We start from the raw sequence: 23,159 nt of genomic DNA on the forward strand, positions 1-23,159 counted from the left end.
AGGCTCCAATCGTGATCCCACAAGCCATCTCACATTGATACTCCTTCCAGGACTTTTATCTCCAGCTCCTGCCGGCATCGACCTGCGCAGTATAGACTATGCTTTCGTTCGGAGCCGAAGAGGGAAAGAACACTACAAACGCTCTATTGGTGATCGCACGAGCCATGTCACATTATCGCTCCTTCCGAGATCATCATCTTCAAGTCCTGCCGGCATCGACCCAAATAGTACAGACTCTGAAGACAGAAGATATGTCATAAACATCCCAATTATAATCGCACATAGTAACTTACATCGACTCTGCTTCCAAAAAGATTACTCCTAAGTCTGACTGGCTTCGACTTAGAGACCACAGGCTAACTATTCGCACGGAGTTGAGAAGGAGAACACCTCAGAAAGCCAATCAGGGGCATTCAACTCCAAAGACCCGAAGACACTGAAAGTACAGAACGTAGAAGCGGTAAGCAAAGTAGCAAATTTACCCTCGAGACAAGACTTCCATACACAGGGTACAAGCAACTTAATAGCTTACTTCCTTTCACGGCTTAGAAATTTCTCCTCTTAGAGGTATCTAACTCTAAAAACGAAGTAAAATAAGAACAACGAACGTAGAATAGTAAGTTCAGTTCTAACTTTATTCTCGAAACAAGACTACTAGACTAGTTTACGTAGAACGTAAGGCATCTAGTAGCTTTAAGTTACTCCCGCTTATAACTCTAAAAAACGAGGATATAAGAGTATAGGGCAACGAAATAGGAAGTAGTAGAGTAACTTCCCTAAAGTAAGACTTTTTTTCTAAGAAGTAAGATACCTCTCTAACTAATAGCTATATTATATACCTAGAACAATTCTTCGTCTACTAGGATTATATCGAGGCAACGCTCGAAATAAGCCTCTATTTCGTAGATAGGAAGCCGTTAGTATAATCGCGCTAGGTACGTAGGAAGCTTCCTAAGTAATCTTTCCCTCCTTTCGCCTAACGCTTATTATAATATAATAGTTCGAACTAAAAACATCTCGCCGGAGACTTAATTACTTCCTATCGCTCGACGAGGGCCGTAAAGTAGAGAAAGTCTTCGGCGGTGTCCTCCTCTATATCCTAGCGTATATATTCGTCTATGTTACTATTCTTAGCTATAGATTAAAGGCATACGAAAGCATTATTACTAGAAACAGTTTAAGCAAGATTTTAATATTACTAGAGGTAAGTATTCTAGCCGCTTATAATTCTATCCTCGTACGTAGTAGCCCTATACTAGATACCTAATAGGCTTCGTATATATATATATATATATATTCTATTCTTCTAAAAACGAAAAAAACTAAAGCTCGAAACGTTCTTCTATAGGAGGCAAGCTAACCGGCGGTTTACTGTCTAGTGTCTTAGGAATTATACTCTTATATAGTCTTACGCTAGATACCCGATAGGCTTCCTATATACGTATTTTCCCGATATAGAAAAAGCCCGAAACGAGACTATTCTTCTATAGGAGGTAAGCTATCCTATAGCTTACTATCTAGTCTCGTAGTAATTATTCTCTTTAAGTTATATAGTCTTATACTAGATACCTAGACTACTCCGTCTATATATACTCTCTAGAAGTATAGCTTAAAATAGGACTTTTGTTTTATAGGAAGTAAGCTATTCTACGGCTTACTATCTAGTATCGCTCCTTAATTATTGTTAGGGCTAAAGAGGCTATATGTAATTAGTATGTAACTAGGCCGAGTAAAGCTAGGGTCTCGATGCCTTAGGTAGGGCTTAGCGCTTAGCGTTAGGCTAACTTGCCTACCCTCCTCCCTCTTCTTCTAGATCCTTATCGAATACTACTTATATCTACTACTACCCTATCTACCTACTAATATACCCTTCTTATATAGTATTCGATCTATCCCTTAAGGGCAGTAGCTAGATAGTCCTTATTTTAAGCTTTTAGCGGTATAGCTACGAAAACTATCGATTTAACTATATTACGCCTAAAGAACGGGACCTATACGTACTATTCTACTAAAACAACCGTACTAATTATTAAGTAAGACCTTCTATACGGCCTATTATACTAAGTTTATCGTACTAGGCCGATACCTACTAATTCCGCTATATCCGCACTATAAGGGGCTATAATATATTATTAGTACTACCCCTTATTATAATAGCCGGCTTATTACGAAGTAATAACAACCGCGGCGCCGCTAGCAGCGCTAGCAATAATAACACTAGTAGTATAGAGCCTATTAATAAAGAGCCTATAGTTCTAGGTAATAATCTAGAATTGCCTATTAACGACATTCTTAATAATATTATTAATCGACGATATAGCTAACTAGCCTTTAGCCCCTAGCTAGTAGCGAGACTTTAAGAAGCTACTTAAAACAGGCTTACTACCGCAGTAGCTAAAGGATAACCTCCTCGAGCTTCGCCGCCTTTAGGAAGCCCCGATAACTACTACTAAACTAATAGTAGGACCTTCCTTACTATCTGTTTAGAAGAAGAAGGATGCTAAGCTTAAGGACTGCACCGTATTCGAGGGCTCTAGTCGCAAGCAATATAACGAGTATATACGTAATTGTAAGCTTAACTAACGAAATATACTAAGGGCCCTTCTAGACGACTACTCGTTAGTCGTCTATACTATATAGTATATTAATAGCGACCTAAAACGTACCTAGGATAACTATTTTAACTCCCTTAGTAATTAGGCCGCTATTTAGTAGCAAACCTACAAAACTATTATACTAGACACCCTTAGAAACCCTATACTAAGGCAATAATATGCTTAGGACTAGTACCTTCGAGCTAAGCAGAAGACTAATTAATCGGCCCGCTTATTCGAGGCCTATTTAAAGACCCTTAAAGACGACCTTCTAGTTAAGACTAATTCTATATAGATCTCGGAAATACGCCTAAAGCTTAGATAGGAGCTTATCCTTAAATTAGACCGCCGCCGTATGTTTAAACAGGCTAATCTAATATATATTTAATTTATAGTCGAAGTAGAAACAGCTAAACGAGCTATTTAGCTTTAGTAACGACTAGAATCGAGGATCCGACTAGCTAGTACTAACTGCGGCAACCGTAGCCGCGGAGGAAACTAAGGTTCCTGCTGGAGCGATAATGCTGATAATAGGAATAGTAACAATAACCGTAGAAGAAGCGGTAGCCGACGGCTATATAGAGGAGGCCGTAATAGGGGCCGTAGAAGGGGCTCGTATCCCTATAGTACTAACCGCTCGGCTAACAATAGTAGCAATAGCTATAGTAATCCCCTAACCGGACTAAAGTGCTTTAACTGTAATAGCACTAGCTATCTACTAGGCTAATGCGACAAACCTAAGGATTAGGCCCGAATTAATCGTGCTTCCGCTAAGTATAGGAGGCACCTCTTAGCCGCTAACGCTACCCCTATAGGCTAACCTTCGAAAAAAGAATAAGCGCTATACTAACTATTAGCCTTATACGGCGTAAGACTATCGACATTATACTGGCTATTATACGCACCTATCTCGTATAGGATACGTATAGCACTAACTATAAGACTAAGGCTATACTAGATCTAGGCAATTTAGTTAGTGCCCTTATTAACTATTGCCTAGCTAAGTAATTAGACCTCCGATAACTGAAGAAAACTAACATACTAATCCTTGCTTAGTTTAATAACGCTCGGCATTTAACCTATAGAGCCTACTATGTTCCTATAGTTCTAAGAGACGACCTCGGCAATAAGCGCCTACTAGACTTTACTACCTATATAGTAGATATAGACAACCTCCTATCCGATATTGTTATTAGTAACCCTATCCTTAAGTAACACGCCGTAACTATAGACCTAGGCAGCTAATAGTAGCGATTTAGGATTGCTAGGAAAGAGGACATCGAGTATACTAACATTAACGAGTGCCCTAACGATATTAGGGTCCTATTTATTAGCAACCTAATACTAGCCTCTACCTTAGCTAATCCGACTGCTAACCTACTTAGTAGTAATAACGATAAACCTATGCCCCCTAATAGTATAGACCCTAATTAGCTTGCTCGTATACTATAGCCTATTCGAGAGACCTATATTAATATATTTAAATACTACCTAGCATCGACATTGCCTATATTTAAAGAGACGGATTATAAGATTAATATTATAGAGGGCAAAGAGGTCCCTTTTAGGCTACTCTACAATCTTAGTAAACGAGAGCTTGCTATATTACGTAAATACCTAGATAAGAACCTAGCTAATAGTCGAATTTAGTATAGCAATAGCCCTGCTAGTACGCTAATCCCATTTGTTCTAAAGAAGGATAGTAGCCTTCGCCTATATATTAATTACCGTAGACTTAACGCTGTTACTATTAAGGACCGTTGTCTACTTCCGCTTATTAACGAGACCCTCGATCGCCTTTCTAGCGCCTATTTCTACACTATATTAGACATTAAGGATGCGTACTATCGTATTTGCATTCGTAAGGGCGATAAATAGAAAATAGCCTTCCGTACTCGCTATAGCTATTTTAAGTATTTAGTTATGCTATTTAGGCTAGCTAATGCCCCTATAACATTCTAGTCCTATATTAATAGGGCCTTATTAGGCCTATTACACTACCTCTATATAGTTTACCTAGACGATATCCTAGTCTATATATACTTACCTAATATTATAGAGTACTAGGCTATAGTCCGTAAGGTACTCGATCGCCTAACAACCTATAGCTTATATTATAAGCCTTCTAAATGTACCTTTACTGCTAAAGAGGTAGCCTTCCTTAGCTTCCTCGTATTAACTAAGGGTATTAAGGCTAACCCTAATCGTATCTAGACTATTACTAAATAGCCTATTCCTACGTTAATTAAGGAGCTGTAGTCGTTTATTAGCTTCGCTAACTTCTATCGCCGCTTTATTAAAGGCTATTTACGGCATATAATGCCCCTAACTAAGCTTACTAAAACTAAGGCTAATCTATCTAGAGAGTTTAAATAGACTAATAAAGCACAAGCCGCTTTTAATAGTTTAAAGCAACGCTTTACTAAAGTCCCCTTATTGCACTATTTCGTACTAAGCAGGCAGATCCGTATTAAGACTAACGCTTTACAGTTCGCTATATCGGCTATTATATTATAGCAATTAGATAATAATAATTACTAGCACTCGATTGCCTTCTTTTTATAAAAGATAATCGATATAGAGCGTCGATACGAGACCTACGAGTAAGAGCTCTTAGCAATCGTAGAAGCCTTTAAGTATTAGCGCTACTATCTCGATAGTGCTTAGCACTCTATTTAGGTCTATACGGACTATAACAACCTACGTAGTATTACTAAGGTTATAAGGGTTATAGGTCGATAGGCTAGATAGGCCGTCTACCTCGCCGGGTTCGATTTAATATATTATACTAGCTAGGCGTAAGTAACCCTACCGATAGCCTATTAAGGCGACCTAATTACGATAGCGAGACTTAGCATATTAATTTATTATTTCTAACCCTATAGCATAAGATTGCTATAGCCTATATTATTAATAAATAAGCGTAGGATAAGCGGACTTCCGGACCCCGCGGCGGTAACAAATACTATAGCGGAGTTGTCGTTCTTCTATTATACGCTAAAAGAAAGGACGTAGATCGCTTAAGCTATAATAACTCGATTAAGGACATTGCTATCTATAGCAATAGTCTATATAGCGATAGTACTATAGAAGAGGTTGTAGTAGTTCCGGCTGCTAGTACTATTAGATATATATAATACGTACCTCGTTCGATAGCGAGGGTACTATTAAATAACCTTACGAATAGGGATAGTTAATCGTTTATAGATAAGCTGTTACGGGCTTAGCAGAGGGACGCCTTTGCTACTAAACGTATTAATAAGCTTATAAGTAGGCGAAAGACTCGATCTAGTAAGAGTAATAATTAGTCGATCGACGACAAAGGTTACTTAAAGTTTAAGGGCAGATACTATATCCCCGCTAAACAATCGATTAGACAAGAGCTTTTAAAGAGGCACTATAATAGTAAGCTCGCTAGTTACTATAGTATAGAGAGGTCGTATAAGCTACTATCGCGTATATACTACTAGCTAAATAGTAAACGGTATATAAAAGAATATATATAGACCTATATAGTATGCTAGCGTATTAAAGCACTAAAGCACTTACTATTTAGCGAGTTGTCTTTACTTCCTATTCCTAGGAAGCTATTTACAGAGCTTATAATAGACTTTATTATAGGCCTTCCGCCTACTAAGCGTAGAGGTAGTAAGGACGTCTTTAATGCTATCCTTATTATAGTAGATCGATTTACTAAAGGCGCTCGATATATCTCGGCGCGGAAAGATTAGACTACTATTAATATAGTAGAAGCGCTATAGAATAATATCTTCTATACCTATTAGGGAACCCCTAAGGGGATAGTGTCTAATCGTAGATCGATACTAACGTCGCACTATTAGAGCGAAATATGCCTATAGCTAAGACTAAAGCATCGGCTATTAACAGCCTTCTATCTATAGACTAACGGTTAAATAGAGAGGCAGAATACTACCCTATAGTAGTACCTACGCAGCTATATTAATAAGAACCCCGAGGATTAGGTTAACCTCCTATAACCTATAGAATTCGTATATAATAACAGCGTATACTTATTAACTAAGGTTTTACCCTATATAGCTATAATAGGCTAAAACGCCGCTTTGCTATAATAACTATTTGCCTCGCTCGAGGCCGAGCGTAAGGAAAGGGAAGCGCGTTAAGTACTAGAGACACTAGCGGTAATAGAACGTGTCTAGAAGATGCGGGAAATCTATGCTAAGATAGCTAAGAAGCTAATAAAGGCTTAAGAGTACTAAAAGATCTACTACGATAAGCGCTATATACTAGTAACCTTTAAGCAAGGCGATATAGTTATACTTAGTATAAAGAACCTCCGTATCCGTAAACACCTATTACCTAATAGCAAAACAAGGCCTAAGCTCGCACTAAGATATATTAGCCTATTCTGTATTCGAGAAGTTAAGGGCTCCTCCGTATAGGCCTATTAGTTATAGCTTCCTCCTTATTATACTATCTATAACACCTTCTACGTATTACTCCTTAAGCTATATTACTAGCGCGAAGGCGATAAAGCGCCTACTAAGTTAGAAGAAGTCTTAGCTAATAGTAAAGAGCTATAGTCGGTCGAACGAATATTAAAGTATCGGACTAGACAAGGCAAGAAGGAGTACCTACTAAGATAGCAAGGCTATTCGCCTAAATAGGACTTATAGGAAGCTAAAGGCTCCTTCGAGGACATAACTAAGTTATTAGATAAGTATTAGACTAGTATAAAGAACAAGAAGAAGGCTAAGAGCATATAATGTCGCTAGAGAGACCTAGGATTAATGCTACCCCTAGGGTACTATTAGCTAACTAATTAGAGGCGAGTAATTGTTAGTAAAGGTAAGACTATACTACTATAGTAAATGCGTACCGAGTATTAATAAGCGCACTATAACGCATTAACTACTCGCTTACTCTTTTAAGGAATCTACCTCTTTACTAATATATCCTATAAGGCCCCTCTTCTAGTATTTAGGTCCCCCTCCTACTCCTTTATTCTAATAAGGCCTCGAAGCCTGAGCGATCGGCGAGGACGGCGCGCTAATAATAATAATAATAATAATAATAATAATAATAATAATAATAATAATAATAATAATAATAATAATAATAATAATAATAATAATAATAATAATAATAATAATAATAATAATAATAATAATAATAATAATAATAATAATAATAATAATAATAATAATAATAATAATAATAATAATAATAATAATAATAATAATAATAATAATAATAATAATAATAATAATAATAATAATAATAATAATAATAATAATAATAATAATAATAATAATAATAATAATAATAATAATAATAATAATAATAATAATAATAATAATAATAATAATAATAATAATAATAATAATAATAATAATAATAATAATGATGATAGTGGTGATAATAATAATAATAATAATAATAATAATAGCGCCGCGCTACGAGCTAGCGATACGCCGGAAGACGGCGCGGCGTATTAGTAATAGTATTACTAGGTATATTACTAGTCGAAAAAGGAAACGAGGAACAAGGTAAAGTTAGCGCTAAGACAGCTAGCGCCGCTATTATTAACATTACTTACTATTATTACTTTACCTACGAGGACAACCTTACCTATACTATAGCCTAACTTAAAGGCTAGAACGCACTACGCTAACTAGGTTAAAAGATTAAGCCGTTCGAAAGGCTTTGGGCTTAGAAGATTAGGCGACTAGTGGACTGGCTAAAGGCAAAAATATAGAGCTAAGCTAGCTAGGGTCGATCTTACGGACAATAGGTTACTCCTCGATCTTTCCGACCCTTTAAGCGAGGCGAACCTTAACTATTACACTTATAATAGCCTTTACCTATAGAAACTAGACGAACTGTGTTTTTAAAAAGATAAGATTAATTAACACTTAAAGGCTGCTAAACCTAACTAATTAGGGCTAGCGAAACTACGAACAATAATAGCCCTCGTGATAACAAGAATAATCCCTTAGAAGCGGTATTACTAGGTCTCCCAGAGCAGACGCAAAGAACTCGAAACGATATTACTTAGAACAGAGGCAGTGCTATAATACCTCGTACGCCTACCTATTGTAGTAGGGAAGACGCGCTCGTATTATAATTAGTCGGGGGTCCTTAATTCTTATAGATATATATTACTTTATTACACATAAGGATAGCGCAGTTAGAGTTAAACATAGCGTTAGAAGGTAAGGTTTAATATAGTTATATAATTAGGTAGTTAAGTGTTTAATTTAGCGTAGCTAAACAGCTTATTAGATTTGCTAAGTTAGTAGCAATAGAGGTTAAGAATAGAATATAAACCGGCTACGAGGGCGCGGCCTTTAGTAGGGAAGCGTATATTAGGGCTAAAGAGGCTATACGTAATTAGTATATAACTAGGCCGAGTAAAGCTAGGGTCTCGATACCTTAGGTAGGGCTTAGCGCTTAGCGTTAGGCTAACTTGCCTGCCCTCCTCCCTCTCCTTCTAGATCCTTATCGAATACTACTTATACCTACTACTACCCTATCTACCTACTAATACACCCTTCTTATAATTATATTATTAAATAGCCTTCTACTAAATACCTAGACTATTCCGTCTATAGGCACTCTCTAGAGTCTACTATCTAGAAGCAAAGCTCGAAATAGGACTTTCGTTTTATAGAACGTAGCTATCGGATAGCCTAACCCTTCTAGAGCTCGAGAATCTTATCTCTCTCTCTCTCTCTCTCTATATATATATATATACTAAATACCTAGACTGCTCTGTCCGTAGGCTACTCTCGAAGCAAAGCTCGAAATGAGTACTTCTGTTCGTAGACTCGTAGTAGGTAAGCTATTCTATAGCTTACTTTAAGACAGCTTAGGACTTATATCTCTTATCGATTCTTATACTAAATACCTAGACTACTCCGTCCGTAGGTATACTCTAAAGCAAAGCTTAAGATAAGTACTTCTACCCAAGTTCGTAGTAGGTGAACTATTCTGTAGCTTACTTTAAGATAGCTTAAGACTTGCATCTCTTTTTAATTCTTATACTATATACCTAGGAAGCTTCTACTTAGGCATTTCCTTAGGATAAAGTAAGAAATAGACAGAAATAAGGCTTTTATCTATAGAAAGTAAGCTGTATCGTAGCTTGCTTTAAGATAGCTTACGAGTTATAGCTTTAATATAGTATTATAGTAGATACCTAGTAGGCTTAGTATAGAGCGATCTATTAGAGATCAATAAGTAAATTTATATTAAAACAAGATTTTTATTACTAAAAGGAAAGCTCCTAGTATATATATAATATTATATATATACCCTTTCTAAATTAATAAGGAGGGCTAAATTGTTTTATAAAATAGAACTTTCGTATAGTATAACTTAGATAGATAGCTTACTTATCTAGTCGCTTATAATTCTATCCTCGATTCCTACTTATACTTAATACCCTAACTGCTTCGTACTTATATATCCTTCCGAAATAAACAGGCTTTATTAGCATTTTGTAAGTTGTCTGCTAGCTTACTTGTACAGTCGCTTAAAATTCTATACTCGATTCCTGCCTACCCCCTAATACCCTAACTGCTTCGTACTTACATATCCCCTCGAAATAAATAGAGGGTTTTCGTATTTTGTAAGTTGTCTGCTAGCTCGCTTATATGCTCGCTTAGAGATTCTATCCCTAATATATGCCTATACTAGACACCCTAACCGCTTCGCACTTATATATCCCCTCGAAATAAATAGGGGGTTTTCGTATTTTGTAAGTTGTCTGCTAGCTCGCTTGTGTGCTCGCTTAGAGATTCTATCCCTAATATATGCCTATACTAGACACCCTAACCGCTTCGCACCTATATATCCTTTCGAAATAAATAGGCAGAGTCGATTAGAATAAGTAAGTTGTCTACTATCTCGCCTGTCCGCTTACTTAGAAATTCTATCCTTAATACACACTTATACGGGATACCCTAACTGCTTCGTACTTATACATCCTTTCGAAATGAATAGGCAGAGTCGATTAGAACAAGTGAGTTATCTACTATCTCGCCTGTCCGCTTACTCAGAAATTCCATTCTTAATATACACTTATACGGGATACCCTAACTGCTTCGTACTTATACATCCTTTCGAAATGAATAGGCAGAGTCGATCAAAACAAGTGAGTTGTCTACCAGCTCGCTTGTCTAGTCGCTCAGAATTCTACCCTCAACATATACTTGCGCTGCACACCCTAGCTGCTTCGTGCATTACATCCGTTCGAAATCAACAGGCAGAGTCGATCAAAACAAGTGAGTTTTCCCCATCCTACTTGTTTGGTCGCTCCGAGATTCCATCCCGAACACATACTCGTGTTGAATACCCTAACTCCTCCGTGCATTGCATCCTTTCGAAATCGATAGGAAGAAGTGTGTTTAAACGGGACTTTTGTTTGTATTTTGTGAGTTCTCTCTATCTCACTTGTCTACTCGCTCTGAAATTCCATCCTTAATATACACTAATGCTCGACCCCCCGACTGCTTCGTCTATTGCATCCTTTCGAAATCAATGGGAAGAAGTGTATCAAAACGAGACTTTTCTTCGCATTTTGTGAATTCTCTCTATCTTACTTGTCTACTCGCTCTGAAATTCCATCCTCAATACGCACTTATGCTAGAAACCTTGACTGCTTCGTGCATTACATCCTGTCGAGATCAACGGGAAGAAGTGCATCAAAACAAGACTTTCATTCGTATTTCGTAAGTTGTCTCTCTCTCACTTGTCTGCTCGCTCAGAAATCCCATCCTCAATACATGCTTATACCGGAAACCTTGACTGCTTCGTACATTACATCCTGTCGAGATGAATGGGAAGAAGTGTATTAGATCAAGACTTTTATTGGTATGTTGTGAGCTGTCTACAAGCTCACTCGTCTAGTCGCTCAGGATTTCCATCCTGAATTCATGCTTATGCTGGAAACCCGATATGCTTTGTGCATAGGCATCCTCTGGAAACAAATCGCTTTTGATCCTCCACTCTCCATCCTCTACTCCTGAATTTCTCCGAGTTACTCCTCCATCGCATTTTCCCTGTCCTCCGCATCCTTGATAGCCTTCCGCAATTCCTCATTTCCCGGCTCCGACAGATCCTGCATAAAAGCCTCGAATTCCTCCTCGGAGTCAGGTTCCTCGTACCCCTCGAGCTCCTTCGGGTAGGCATCGTTCTCCATTTGAAGGAAGCTAGTCCACATCTCGAGCTTCTTCTGGTTTTGTCGCCCGTTCTCGATCTCGTCGCCGTAGTCCTCCTCGAGTTTAGCCTCGGCAGCATTCATATTGGATAGGTCTTGCTGAGCCTATACAGTGTTAGCTTTACTCAAAGTCGAGGGAAAAAACGGGGGATTATCTTACCTCTGCCAGCTCAGCCCTAAGCTCCGGGATTCGAGTAGCGAGACGAGTACGCTCGAGGTCCCAAACTCCCTTCTGAGCCTGCTGATGTGCGTACCACATGCGGCTCCTCTCAGTTTCCTTCGCGAAAGTGTCGATCAGAAAGCCGAAACGATTCCAGCGTACACCGCGCTCCTTCTCGCGAAGGTGGGCAGTAGCCGGGTCCGCAGCTCGAGAGCGCTGATCGCGACGACAGCTTCGAGGATTCGGCATATTGAATACCGATTGCACGATTGGGAGACCGACCTTCTTGCGATCGTACTTACGAACCTCGACCTCGGACTCGGGCTCTGGAGATGCGGGACGTGCAGTTGGGATAGGGCGGTAGCCAGCACCGTGGGCTACAGTATGGAACTGTAGTCGGTGATGGTCTGAGGCAGTACCTCCGGTACTACCCTCGATCCCAGAATGAGCAGAGAAGGCAAATGGGTTACCGTCGAAGTCCTCCTGCTCGAGGGCGTTCTCCTCATCTTCGCGGCCGTAGTGCTCTAACTCGACATCGGCCTTGTGACGACCATCAGACACGAACAAAGCGTCGGGATCTGGAGTGTAGCTGTCGCGCATAGTCGGGTCGAGGTTGTAGGAAGACATCTTATGTGTATGTGTCTCTACAATGGTGTTGCTGTAGTGCTACCCTTGTGTAGAGGGTGTGGTGGTGTGGTGGTGGTGTATGTTTGTGGAAGAAGAAAGCAAAGCTGGAGAGCTCAAGAAATAGGTCCAGAATTAGACTTTAGGCAGCGACATGTAAGTGAGTGCGCCAAATCGAGTCACCGGTTTGAGTTGAGCTCAGTTTCAGACTAGCTTGTGACACTGGCTTGTGACATTGGCTTCTGACATTGGCTTGTGAAGGCTTGGCAGACTGCGACAGCGATCCAGGGTCTACGCGCTGCCGAGACTCGACAGCATCGGCGGCGACAATATCGGAATATTGTGGTGGTGGCGGCGTGCGGCATGCGGCAATAAGGATTATGGAGATCGGTCAGCAACGGCAGTATGGACGGCAGCGGTGGTGATGGCGACGACATTCCATGGAAGGGTGGACTACTTACACAACAAGCTGCGCGAACAACAAAAGGCTCCAGGCGCCGCCAACAGGCGAACGACTGATGCCCTCCTCTTTCTGACACTGGAGCCGGTGCCCTTTTATTTTTTTTTTCTGGAGTTCCTGCCGACCCTGTCGGACTCACGACCTCGTTTCTCTGCGCTGCATGTTTTTCTGTGCCTCTTTCTGACGACGATCTGGTTTTGTGGGTTCTTGCCTCCGCGCTTTTTCAGGCTGCTGTTTGCCTTTGCTCTTGTGGCTTCTTGCACCGTTCGTTGGGGCGGTCTTGTACCCGGTCTTCGGTACTGTTTTTGTGGCTTCTTCGGTTGGTGACCACGCCGCCAAAGACAGGTTGAGCTGCATGGCTAGGGGGAGCGTGGTGTAGTGTGGTCGGGGGTTGTGGGCTTACGGCCATCGGTGTCATTGTGAGATGGCGGCTGTCGTCGACACAGCACTCGAGAGTGAACAGCGATATGCCTAGTCTAAGGGCGCGGTTTCGGGTCGGCGTCAGGCAATCGAGGAAAGCCGTCAGCGTCGCCTCACTCTAGACACCGTCACCTTCTGGCGTGGGTGCCGTCATTAGGATCAGATGCCTCCCGCTCGGTCAGTCTTGCCACATTGCACTGTGCCAGGTGTAGAGGTAACAGCGGTGAAGCTTGTTGAGAAGCTGCGAACGAAGGAGAAGCTCGAGTGCTGAAAGAGCAGCTGAAAGTTGGTGGAAAGTCGAAGTTTGGAGGGCGGGCGGAAAACTGTTTTATAGGCAAGCAACCGGGAGCGACCGCTCTCTAATCACAAACCAATTTTTTCGACTTCGTTGCCGTGTGTGACGAAGCGGACGTCATCGTTGTGATGCCAGGCAACAGACTGGTCCGGGCTTGAAGGCGAACACGATTGCTATGCCATGGCTACGCTCGTAAGAGTCCTCAGCATGGATCGTATCAGCCCAGCCCAGCTATTGTAATCACTGCATGGAGATGGCACACAGACGATGGCAGTAGCAGCGCGACGGCAGGTATTGAGTTTTCCCATCTGCTCCACCGGAAGTGCTCGAGCCTCAGGAGTCAGAGAGAAGCACGCAAGATGTGCACGAAGAAAGCCGCGACTTCTGTAGGGCTCTTCCACCGACACAGCGGCGACTCGATATGCTACGATGGCAGGCGATCGGTCTGGAATGGTCGATGACCAGGACAATGCCGTGAGATGTCGACTGTCATTACGGCCAGCACTGGCGAGCACGGCCAGGCGCCAGCATCGAGGGTATGGCCAGAGTCAGGCACTGCTTTCCAACGCTGGTGCGAAGACGAGTCTGATATTCTCCCAGCTCGCAGCTCCATAAGTCTTATATGCCCGGCAACTGAGCCGATCTCTCGGAAGCAAAGATATGTGTCTCACACGCACATACGGGTGTCTTCTTCGCCAGCAACGCACAGCTCTTCTCTAGGTCTCTCGATTCTACCATTCTCTTGCTGGTCTTTCTCGTCGACTGTCTACTGCACCCTCATCGCTCAGCACCCAAGTCTCAATGCCGCTCGTAAAGACAATCGTGCTTGCCGTCGTGCTCTGGTCTTGACTGCGATGAGCTTCCCATGGCTGGCCGCAAATCCCTTATTCTGTTGAGTCGTCTGCGACTCGTGAATCTTTCGTCCATGGACGGAGAGCAGGCGCTACCATTATCAATCAATTCGAGCGCTCAAGTGCTCGCAAACATCGAGGCTCCGGCGCTGTAAGATGCTCGCAGACCAATATGAAAGTACTCGTGCTTTGCCAGCCACGTAGAACATCCGCGGCCGACTTTCTACGACGCGAGAAGTACCAGCTGGATCTCACAGTATAATGCGACCTCAATGCTGTCTTCCTACAACCTGCGGCGTCGGCGTGAAGTGCTTGGAGCAGGAAGGCGCGCTCGACATGAAGTGAAGTCGGCGCCGCCCACGCCAAGCAATCACACCCAGCCTCCGACCACACTTCCTCCTCTTTTCAGGCACCGGGACACTTCTCATGCACGACATGCAGCTCTTGCGCGCAGGACTGTCTGCGCCGCCTTTCTCATGCACTGCGCTGCTCCACTCGCGCAACCGAGGCAAGCGAAGCGGGCTCCTCTATTAGTTCTAGACGCAAGCCAACATGGCTAGTCTACATGAACAGTCATCAGGTGTCACAAGGTGTCTTTATCTTCTGCTTTCCTCTTACCCTGTTCATTGAACCTCCGCATCCCGCTTCTGGCCATGCTCAGTAAGGTCGCCTGGTCGTGCCATCGACTAACACGCCATGTGGCTCCTTGATGTCAAGAATCGAGACTTAGTAGAGTTCGAGGATGAGCCAAAGATCTATGGACGCTATGCGATACTCAGCCATGTGTGGGAAGACGAAGAGGTCACATTCCAAGACATCCGCAATGGATCTGCTCTCTCGAAGCGCGGTTACGCCAAGATAGATTCGGCTTGCAAGCAGGCTCTCGCGGAGAAGCTGGACTACTGCTGGATCGACACATGCTGTATTGACAAGACCAGCAGTGCTGAATTGAGTCAGGCAATTAACAGTATGTACCGATGGTACTACGAGGCTAAAGTCTGCTATGCCTACCTATCCGACGTACCCAAGGTGGACTTTGCGAAGTCGAAGTGGTTTACTCGCGGGTGGACATTGCAAGAACTTATCGCTCCCGGCTATCTGGAGTTCTACGATGATACTTGGAGCAGGATTGGCACAAAGTTCGAGAAGCTTCCTGAGCTGGGTGCGATCACACGAATCGATGTTGAGGTTCTAAAAGACCGCACGAAGCTCCAGACCAAAAGCGTTGCGTCTCGAATGGCATGGGCCTCGGGTCGACAAACAGCTAGGATCGAAGATGTCGCCTATTCACTCATGGGTATCTTCGACGTCAACATGCCAATGATTTATGGGGAAGGCCCGAAAGCTTTCGCACGTCTGCAAGAAGAGATCATCAAGACCTACGAAGACCCTTCGATATTTGCTTGGCAAGCGTGGGAGCAATCTCAAGCTTCTATGCTTCTCTCACCATCACCATTCGGCTTTCGAAATGCTCACGATATTTTGTCATGGTCCTTCGATTGGCTCGATGATTCATTCTCGTTACACAATAAAGGCCTTCGCATCCGTCTCCCGGCAATTGAGAATGAGGAGGATCCTATGCTCCTCACCGCCATCCTGAACTGTCGCTTCTCGAGCAGTACCATGCGGCAGATCGCCATTCTACTCCGTCGCCATCCGCCAGGCATGATTGTGCCTCGTCGGGAAATGACAAATGTGGTATGCGAGATGGCTCCAGTTCGAAATTCCGAGGGAACATTCACAGCTTTCAAGAATCTGGACCGAAAGTTCTTGCCAGGCGCCAAATGGCTGGATCTCATGATCCTTAAGTTTCCGAGTAACCCCGACAACTCTGCTCCCGCAGACCTCTGGACACAAAAGATCAAAGTCCAAAATTCCGTCAATCAACTCCATCTTTTGCACGACGAGGCCTTTCCTAGCGAGGCGTGGGACCCAAACGACTGTTGCATGACACTCATGATCACCGGAAGCCACGAGAACGATCGAGGCTATATCGTCCTCGCCGACCCGGACAGCGGCAAGAAGCGATTCATTTTGATTTTTGGGCAGGAGATACATCGTTCCGGCAGAGCGGAGCCGAGAGTCTGGCTCTCAAAGTACTCTGCTCTGCCAGATTCTTCACGAGCGATATACTCTGCGCTCGGCCAAGTGAGACCGCAGCAAAGTGCTCGGATCAAGTTTGACAAGGGCGTTTTGGAGCTGGTCGCAAAGGTTGATCGAGTCTTGGCGCTTGATGGAGATGCTGAATGGCGAGTGCACCTACAGCTGGAGCATTATTCGATGAATGGTCTCATCGGCAAGGCTAAAAGTTTCGGGCATGCGGGTACCAAGGGTGGAGCTGAAAGAGAGAAAGAGAAGATTTTCAGGAGCTCGACTTGGAAGTCTGTCTTCTGAGAAAATCTTGAAGCATGTGCGACGTTCTACCACCTTTTCGTGGTTGACCACGGCTTGGTTTAGGTCAATCCTCATTTTTCGGCGAATAAGTTCGCAGCAATCAGCCCCAACACATTCTTGTACATAAGCTTGCAATGAAGTGCATCTCTAATTGCATATGCCCACTCATGGCATGTGAATCTTGACGACTAAGCATTTGTGACATTTATCTCAGTCACAAGCTGGTCGAAATGCATTCATTCTCGGTTACAGGCACTTTGTCGAAGCCCATATATATGTCAGGGGGGGACTAGAGACAAGCTGCCAGACACTGCTCCTCCCCCTCTCATACTAGCAGATGGAGAAGTAGGCACAGGAGGCACTGTCATCGGAAGCACACGTCCGAGTCTGGAGGATATGGATTCCAGAAAACTCAATTGGAATCATGAGGTTGAACCACGAAGATCTGGGTCTCAGCAGATGAAGTACGAGCGAAAATCACGCTTAAAAGTCCTGGATGTGCGCGGAGACCGTTGGACAGCTCGTCGCAATGGAAGGAGATCAGAGGGCAAGGCACAGCGCACGGTGATTCGGGCGCGGCGCGCCCTATGAGATAGACGTCGTCATGTACTGCTCTACCGGTATCAAGTTCAGATTTGATCTCGGAACAGTCGGCAAGACTCAGGGCATGCTTCTACCGTTTGATCGGCAGCATCATGACCCGGGCAAGCTCCCGACAACGTTACCGATCACGACGCTCCATCAACGCCGTTGCAAGAACTCGCCAAGGAACGGACAAACAGACGATCACCCCAAGTAAAGGCCAAGATGCTTTACATATCTCAAATGCATCTCCTTAAGCTCAAGCTGCAGAAGTTGCTCAAGGGGCATATTGAAAAGTTGTCGTTTTGCTTCTCTTCTTCCATTCACGCACCAGAAGGAAGAATATGTATGCGCGCTGATTCTGCGCCTGCATGCTTGAATAGGATTTTTCAGTTTGGGTATCATACATACTGCCTTCGCAATGCTCCAGTGCTGCCGGAGTAACCTCGTGGCGTTTTCGGCGAGTGAGATGCTTCTCAGTGCTGATGTGTGCCCACGAATTCGTCCAAACGTCCTTCACAAACTCTTTAGGCCATCAACGTTCGAAGTCCAAGCGGCTTGGCTGGAGCACTTCCTTCGCCAAGTTCCTGCCTGATCTTCCTGTGTTCGTCTTATGTATAGTGGAGATTCCCGTATCCCAGAAGTGCTGCGCCTGATCTCATCGTCCGGAGATGTATTGCAGCATGGCGACCAATCCTCGATCTGTGGCAGCAATCTGTGATGCCCATTTTCCACAAACTCGTCCGTCACACGTTGTGCCCAATGATCTTGCACAGCGAAACCATCATATCCTCAGAATGATCTCAAATCCTTCATCTCCTCATATAATCGGATCCGCCGCAACATCATTACTCTCCATCCTCATATACGCATCAATCGCCGCACTGAAAGCCGCAAAACCCGCACACCCGACCGCCATAGCCTGAGGACCAGCATTCTTCGCCAGAAACGCCCCCGTCAAGCATCCCGCCGCAACACCATTCCCCATATCATTCTTCGCCCGAAAACCCTCAATACAACACTCCGTGCCCGCGAAGATCGCTCCAATGTATCCGAAATTCTTGGCCGAAGACCATGAACTCTTTCCCATATCTTTGAAGCCGATCTTGAGTTGTTCGCGCATGGGGATTGAGGGGATGGCGCCTGTGCCTACGCCGCCGGGTTGGCCTGCGGAGAGGGGCGTGTCGTAGCGCATCGAGGCCATGAAGAGGCCGAAGAGACCGCCGAAGCCGAAACCCATGCCGCCTGATAGAACGGTTTTCGCGGGGCAGGATTCCATTGCTGATTGCATCTAGAGGTTAAGAAGCGGTGGTTAGTATGGACGGGCTAGGTCTGGTGGCTTCAGTATTGGGGAGGTGCGCGCATACCAGTTTGATCATTTGTTGTTGCTGCATCATTTCTGGATCCATGTTACCGGCACCTGCGCCTGGTGGACCGAATGGTGAGCCCATGATGAGTGTGTTTGTCGAGGATGGCGAGGTAGTCAGAGGTGAAGTTTTGTGAGTGCTGCGATCGACGTCGATGTTTGAAAGTCCAGATGGAGAAGAGCCCGCAAACTCCGTACCTACCTCCGGAAATCCTTAGGGTAAACTTCACGACAACGTTGCCCTGACATGCTACCGATTTGATGCAACTGTGCTCGGATCTAGGTGGATCGATTGGCGGGTGCGGTTTGAGAATGAGCGCTGGTCGTGGAGTCCCGGAAGAGACCGAACATGTTTCGAGTTTCCGAGTGAGCTGGGATTTGTGACAGAGCAAATGCCGTCCCAACACTCATTCATTTGTGGACGCTATCTCCATACCACGTAGGGTTTCATTTCCATCGCAACGAGCACAGCGAAGACAATCTAAATGGTCCTCATTCATGGCCCTCACGTCTCAATCGCCTGCCCATAACTATATTGAAAGCTAGAATCACGGCCCAAGATCAAATACATTCATTCCACATGAGTCCCATATCCAATATCTACACGCCAGAAATCAAAGCCCAGTATCCCAGCCATCTACATTCTTCCAGCTCCATAAGCCTCAGCTTCAGCAGAAACGCCCAAATAGTCCGCCTGGCTGTTCCTCTTATCATTAGGACTCGGCGTCGGTTTGAGAGAGTTTTCCCATTCTTGCATCAGATTGCTGGCCGTTCTTCTCAGACTCCCCAAGCCGGACTTCCTCAACACTGGCCAAGGAATGGGATCTCGCTTCTCCTTCTCTGCAGAACTCGAACCAGTGACACTGATACTCGTCCTCGGACTGCCGCTAACAGTACTCGGTAAAGTACCTGCATCGCTAGTCACGCTGCTCTCGCTTCGGCTCTGCTCTGGACTGTCGTCCCAGGTGTCCCAAGGATCATTACTGACGACAGACATGCGCTTCGCGATTGATGGCGACTTGGCGTGCTTTGAAGTGGTCGCTTTCTTGGTGACAGCTTGAGAGGTCTGAGTTGGAACAGTCACACCATGTTCGGCCCAGAATGAGGGATCGGCGAGATCAGGTAACGCTGAAGGCGTAGATTGCTTCCGGTTCCTGTTCGGGGAAGGCTGCTTGACTGTTTGGTCTGAGCTCTTACTCACAGTCGAAGAGCCTCGAGAGGAAGGACGCAGACTATTGCGACTGCCCTGTTTGCGAGCAGTTCGAGGCGTCTGTGTCGAGCTCTTGCGCCTGGGAGGCGGTATAGGAACTGAATCATCACCAACTGTAGCTTGTCGCAGATCCTCCCAAAACGTCCACAGTCCGTCCTTAAAGTCTGTAGCCATCTTCTTTCCAGTTTTCAGCAGCGCTTCTTGGTCGATGGTCGCTCTCTGCGTAAGGTCGATATTTGCAATTACGCTCTTGTTGACCTCACTGGTAAGACCTGCTGTTTCCGTAATGGGCTCGATCAAAGGAGGCGGGTCAGACGCTGCACCCTCAACGCTCGGTCGGTTCTTCAGACTATCCTTCCTAGGCGGAGGTGGCCTTTGCGGTGCAGGAGCAGTAAGATCCCTGCCATTATTGTCTCTTGCAAGCGACAATAATGACAAAGCTCGTGCATGTCTCTGACCAGGCAGGACCGTTCGTCCGCCAGTAGTGTTACTCCTCGAGAGCAAAGCTTTCCTCCTCTCCATCTCTTGCTGCATCCACGCGCTTGAGCCGTCCACATCCTCCTCCGAGTCATTGACAGGTAGTGCAGTTTGTAGCGGCTGCAGCTTCGTCAAGCGCTTGACATGCTCACGCTGCTTCTGCACTTCATGCCGAGCCCACTGACGCTTCAGCTTGTCCAGATCTGCCTCCGCTCGAAGCAACTCCTCCTTGAGCTCCAGCACTCTTCGCTCCTGGCTCGCGATGAGGCCCAGAAAGGAATTAGTGTCAGGCGCTCCATTCTGAAGCAGAGCCAGTGCTTCGGCTACAGGCACTTCCGCTGCGAGTTCCCTTACCGGAGACGCGGTTCGTGCGGGTGTGTTTGATCCCGAAGCGATGGGGAACTGCACAGAGAAGCGGTTCGATCTGGCAGGATGTGAAGATGTCGAAGCCATCGATAGCGATTTGCCATGGCTCTGGAAGTTTATTCGTCCAGATGAGGCAGCAGAGAGCGCTGGACTCGTGGGTGAGGCAGCGTACTCTGCTGGACTGGTTACGACCCCATTCCGTGCATCAATAGAACTTGGCCCGGCGCGGCTCCGTTCACTAGACATTAACACATAGGCGCGTTAGGATAGCAAGCTAGTAATGCGACTGAAGTGATGGTATGGAATGATGTCAGGAGCGACGTGAAAGGGACAACAAACAATGAATACCAGGGTTGCGTAAGGCGTAATAACTAACGCGTAAGTGAGGGAGCAGTTCAGTTTGAAGTTGGTTGACTCGCGGGCTCTGCCGAGACATGCAGCCGCGCAACGGTCTGGGATAAGTGAACCATTTTTAGCTTGAACGTTCCTGGGTTGCTGTATAGCACAATAGGCACCTTGCGCAGTAGGTTTAGAAGGGCAGTTGCGCTCCGTGCACGCGGCAGTGGCACCCCTTAGCGCCTCAACATGTGAATAAGCTCCGTATAGTTATCTGTGCGTAAAGGATTAAGTAAATAAAAGTACGGGTAACTATACGAGCTCGTATAGTTAACCGTATACCCTTATATAAAGGAAAATACGCTAATTAGACCCTACGCTAGGCCGTTAGTAGTTAAGTAAAGGAGTGTACTAAATCCTTAGCTAAATAGCTTAAACCCTGTCTCTGCCTTCTATTAAATTTAGTTTTCTAGTATAGTAGCTATTACCTACTAGCTACTATATACTCCTTATATATATATATATATATATAAAGACGGTAAGTCTAGCAAGAGGTAGGTAAAGGTCGCTAGGCGGCTGCTAAGGGTTATATAGGTCTAGTGGCCTATATGTAGTTACTCTAAGAGCCGTTATAGGAATAGCTATAGAGACCTCGGTAGAGAGCGATTATAATTAGAACTAGTCCGTACCCCGAGAGAGGCATATATTAGGCTTCTAAGAGCACTATAGATGCCTAGACTACCGTGTTTGTTAGCAAACTAGCCCTTCTAAGCATTATAGCGGCTCTAGTAACCCTAATATATACCCTACCTAGTATTACCGCCTTTCTTAATCTAGGTTTCGACTTCTCGCGGAGCGATCTATACCCTCGCTTAGGTCTATATATACTACTCACTACCTTCCGTAACTATTATAGTTAACTAGTACTATATAGTCTAACCTATTACTTAGTAGCTAGTCTAGTTAATAGGCCTGTTTCTATACTAATTAAGTCTGTTTCTACGCTATCTTAAGGGCCTATTTTAACGCTAATCTAGCTAGTTTCTACGCTAGTTACAGCGTCTGTTTCTACGCCAATTCTAGCGCTAGTTGCTATACTAATTAGCGCTCTATCTAATAGTTAAACTAATAGCTAAACCTTAGTTAACTCTAGACCTTCTTAAGACGAGATTATTGCCGCTTCTATTACTAAGGAGTATAGCAATATCCGAGTTAATAGTAATAGCTATATCTCTTCGGACGGCGAGCTTACCCTTGCTAAGGTTAGTGCTATAATAGCCTATAAACGAGTAACTAGCAAGGTGCGTAAGTAGAATAATAGCTTTAAGGCTATTATTCTTACTAGTTAGCCGATAGGTAAGCTAATACTCGGTAATCTAGTAAGGGCTTATCGGGCTATAATTAAGCGCCGAGTTGTTACTAGAAGACCGTTAGAAGCGGCTTCCGGTATAGTTATTATAGAGACTCTTTAAGACTAGCTTCTTAACTAGGCTATAGAGACACTGTTTCGACTAGATAAGGTATAGCGTAAGAAGGTATTAAATACTAAGGAATTAAGGGCATTTAACTACCCTACTAAGAACATACGTAACGCTATGCTATCGACGCTGTCTTAGCGTAATAACTAGACTCTAGCGGCGGCTCTAGCGGCGGCTCTAGCGGCGGCTCTAGTAGTAGCTCTAATAACGCCTATCTAGAGAGTAGAAGTTATTAACTTATCTACGCTAAGTATAGCCGATAGCAATACTGCTTAGCTTACTAAGCGTCGTCGCTTAGACTTCGAGTCTAAACAGCTTTAGAGAGAGTCGTAGGCTTAAGGAGC

General features: G+C 44.2%; 5 protein-coding genes across 5 annotated transcripts; 2 read left to right on the forward strand and 3 right to left on the reverse strand.

Moving 5' to 3' along the window:
* Positions 1–11,095: 11,095 nt before the first annotated feature.
* On the reverse strand, positions 11,096–15,261 carry MYCFIDRAFT_175616 (uncharacterized protein; the record flags this gene model as incomplete). The annotated part of the gene is made up of 29 exons (XM_007929330.1): positions 11,096–11,143; positions 11,180–11,205; positions 11,237–11,292; positions 11,329–11,365; positions 11,401–11,441; positions 11,479–11,504; positions 11,530–11,556; positions 11,586–11,595; positions 11,621–11,901; positions 11,957–12,598; positions 12,627–12,695; positions 12,735–12,871; positions 12,909–13,191; positions 13,226–13,271; positions 13,304–13,511; positions 13,587–13,627; positions 13,652–13,783; positions 13,828–13,898; positions 13,924–13,986; positions 14,016–14,241; positions 14,271–14,398; positions 14,429–14,505; positions 14,531–14,538; positions 14,574–14,698; positions 14,741–14,856; positions 14,897–14,998; positions 15,028–15,100; positions 15,149–15,167; positions 15,194–15,261. 29 exons carry the CDS (start codon positions 15,259–15,261, stop codon positions 11,096–11,098), a joined length of 3,186 nt encoding a protein of 1,061 aa, XP_007927521.1.
* Positions 15,262–15,302: 41 nt separating this feature from the next.
* MYCFIDRAFT_165247 (uncharacterized protein) lies at positions 15,303–16,379 on the forward strand (the record flags this gene model as incomplete). Its single annotated transcript, XM_007929331.1, has 1 exon — positions 15,303–16,379. A coding segment is annotated over one exon (1,077 nt), but the record flags the coding sequence as incomplete, so codon positions are not given.
* A 23-nt stretch (positions 16,380–16,402) lies between these two features.
* Positions 16,403–17,133, forward strand: MYCFIDRAFT_211539 (uncharacterized protein; the record flags this gene model as incomplete). Its single annotated transcript, XM_007929332.1, has 1 exon — positions 16,403–17,133. A coding segment is annotated over one exon (598 nt), but the record flags the coding sequence as incomplete, so codon positions are not given.
* Positions 17,134–18,402: 1,269 nt separating this feature from the next.
* On the reverse strand, positions 18,403–18,873 carry MYCFIDRAFT_29645 (uncharacterized protein; the record flags this gene model as incomplete). Its single annotated transcript, XM_007928738.1, has 1 exon — positions 18,403–18,873. One exon carries the CDS (start codon positions 18,871–18,873, stop codon positions 18,403–18,405), a length of 471 nt encoding a protein of 156 aa, XP_007926929.1.
* A 552-nt stretch (positions 18,874–19,425) lies between these two features.
* Positions 19,426–21,340, reverse strand: MYCFIDRAFT_86672 (uncharacterized protein). The gene has a single exon (XM_007929333.1). The coding sequence runs from the start codon at positions 21,245–21,247 to the stop codon at positions 19,586–19,588; it is 1,662 nt and encodes a 553-aa protein (XP_007927524.1). The 5' UTR covers positions 21,248–21,340; the 3' UTR covers positions 19,426–19,585.
* Between the last annotated feature and the right edge of the window lie 1,819 nt (positions 21,341–23,159).

The sequence above is a fragment of the Pseudocercospora fijiensis genome (genome assembly GCF_000340215.1).
Source record: "Pseudocercospora fijiensis CIRAD86 unplaced genomic scaffold MYCFIscaffold_5, whole genome shotgun sequence".
Taxonomy (NCBI): domain Eukaryota; kingdom Fungi; phylum Ascomycota; class Dothideomycetes; order Mycosphaerellales; family Mycosphaerellaceae; genus Pseudocercospora; species Pseudocercospora fijiensis.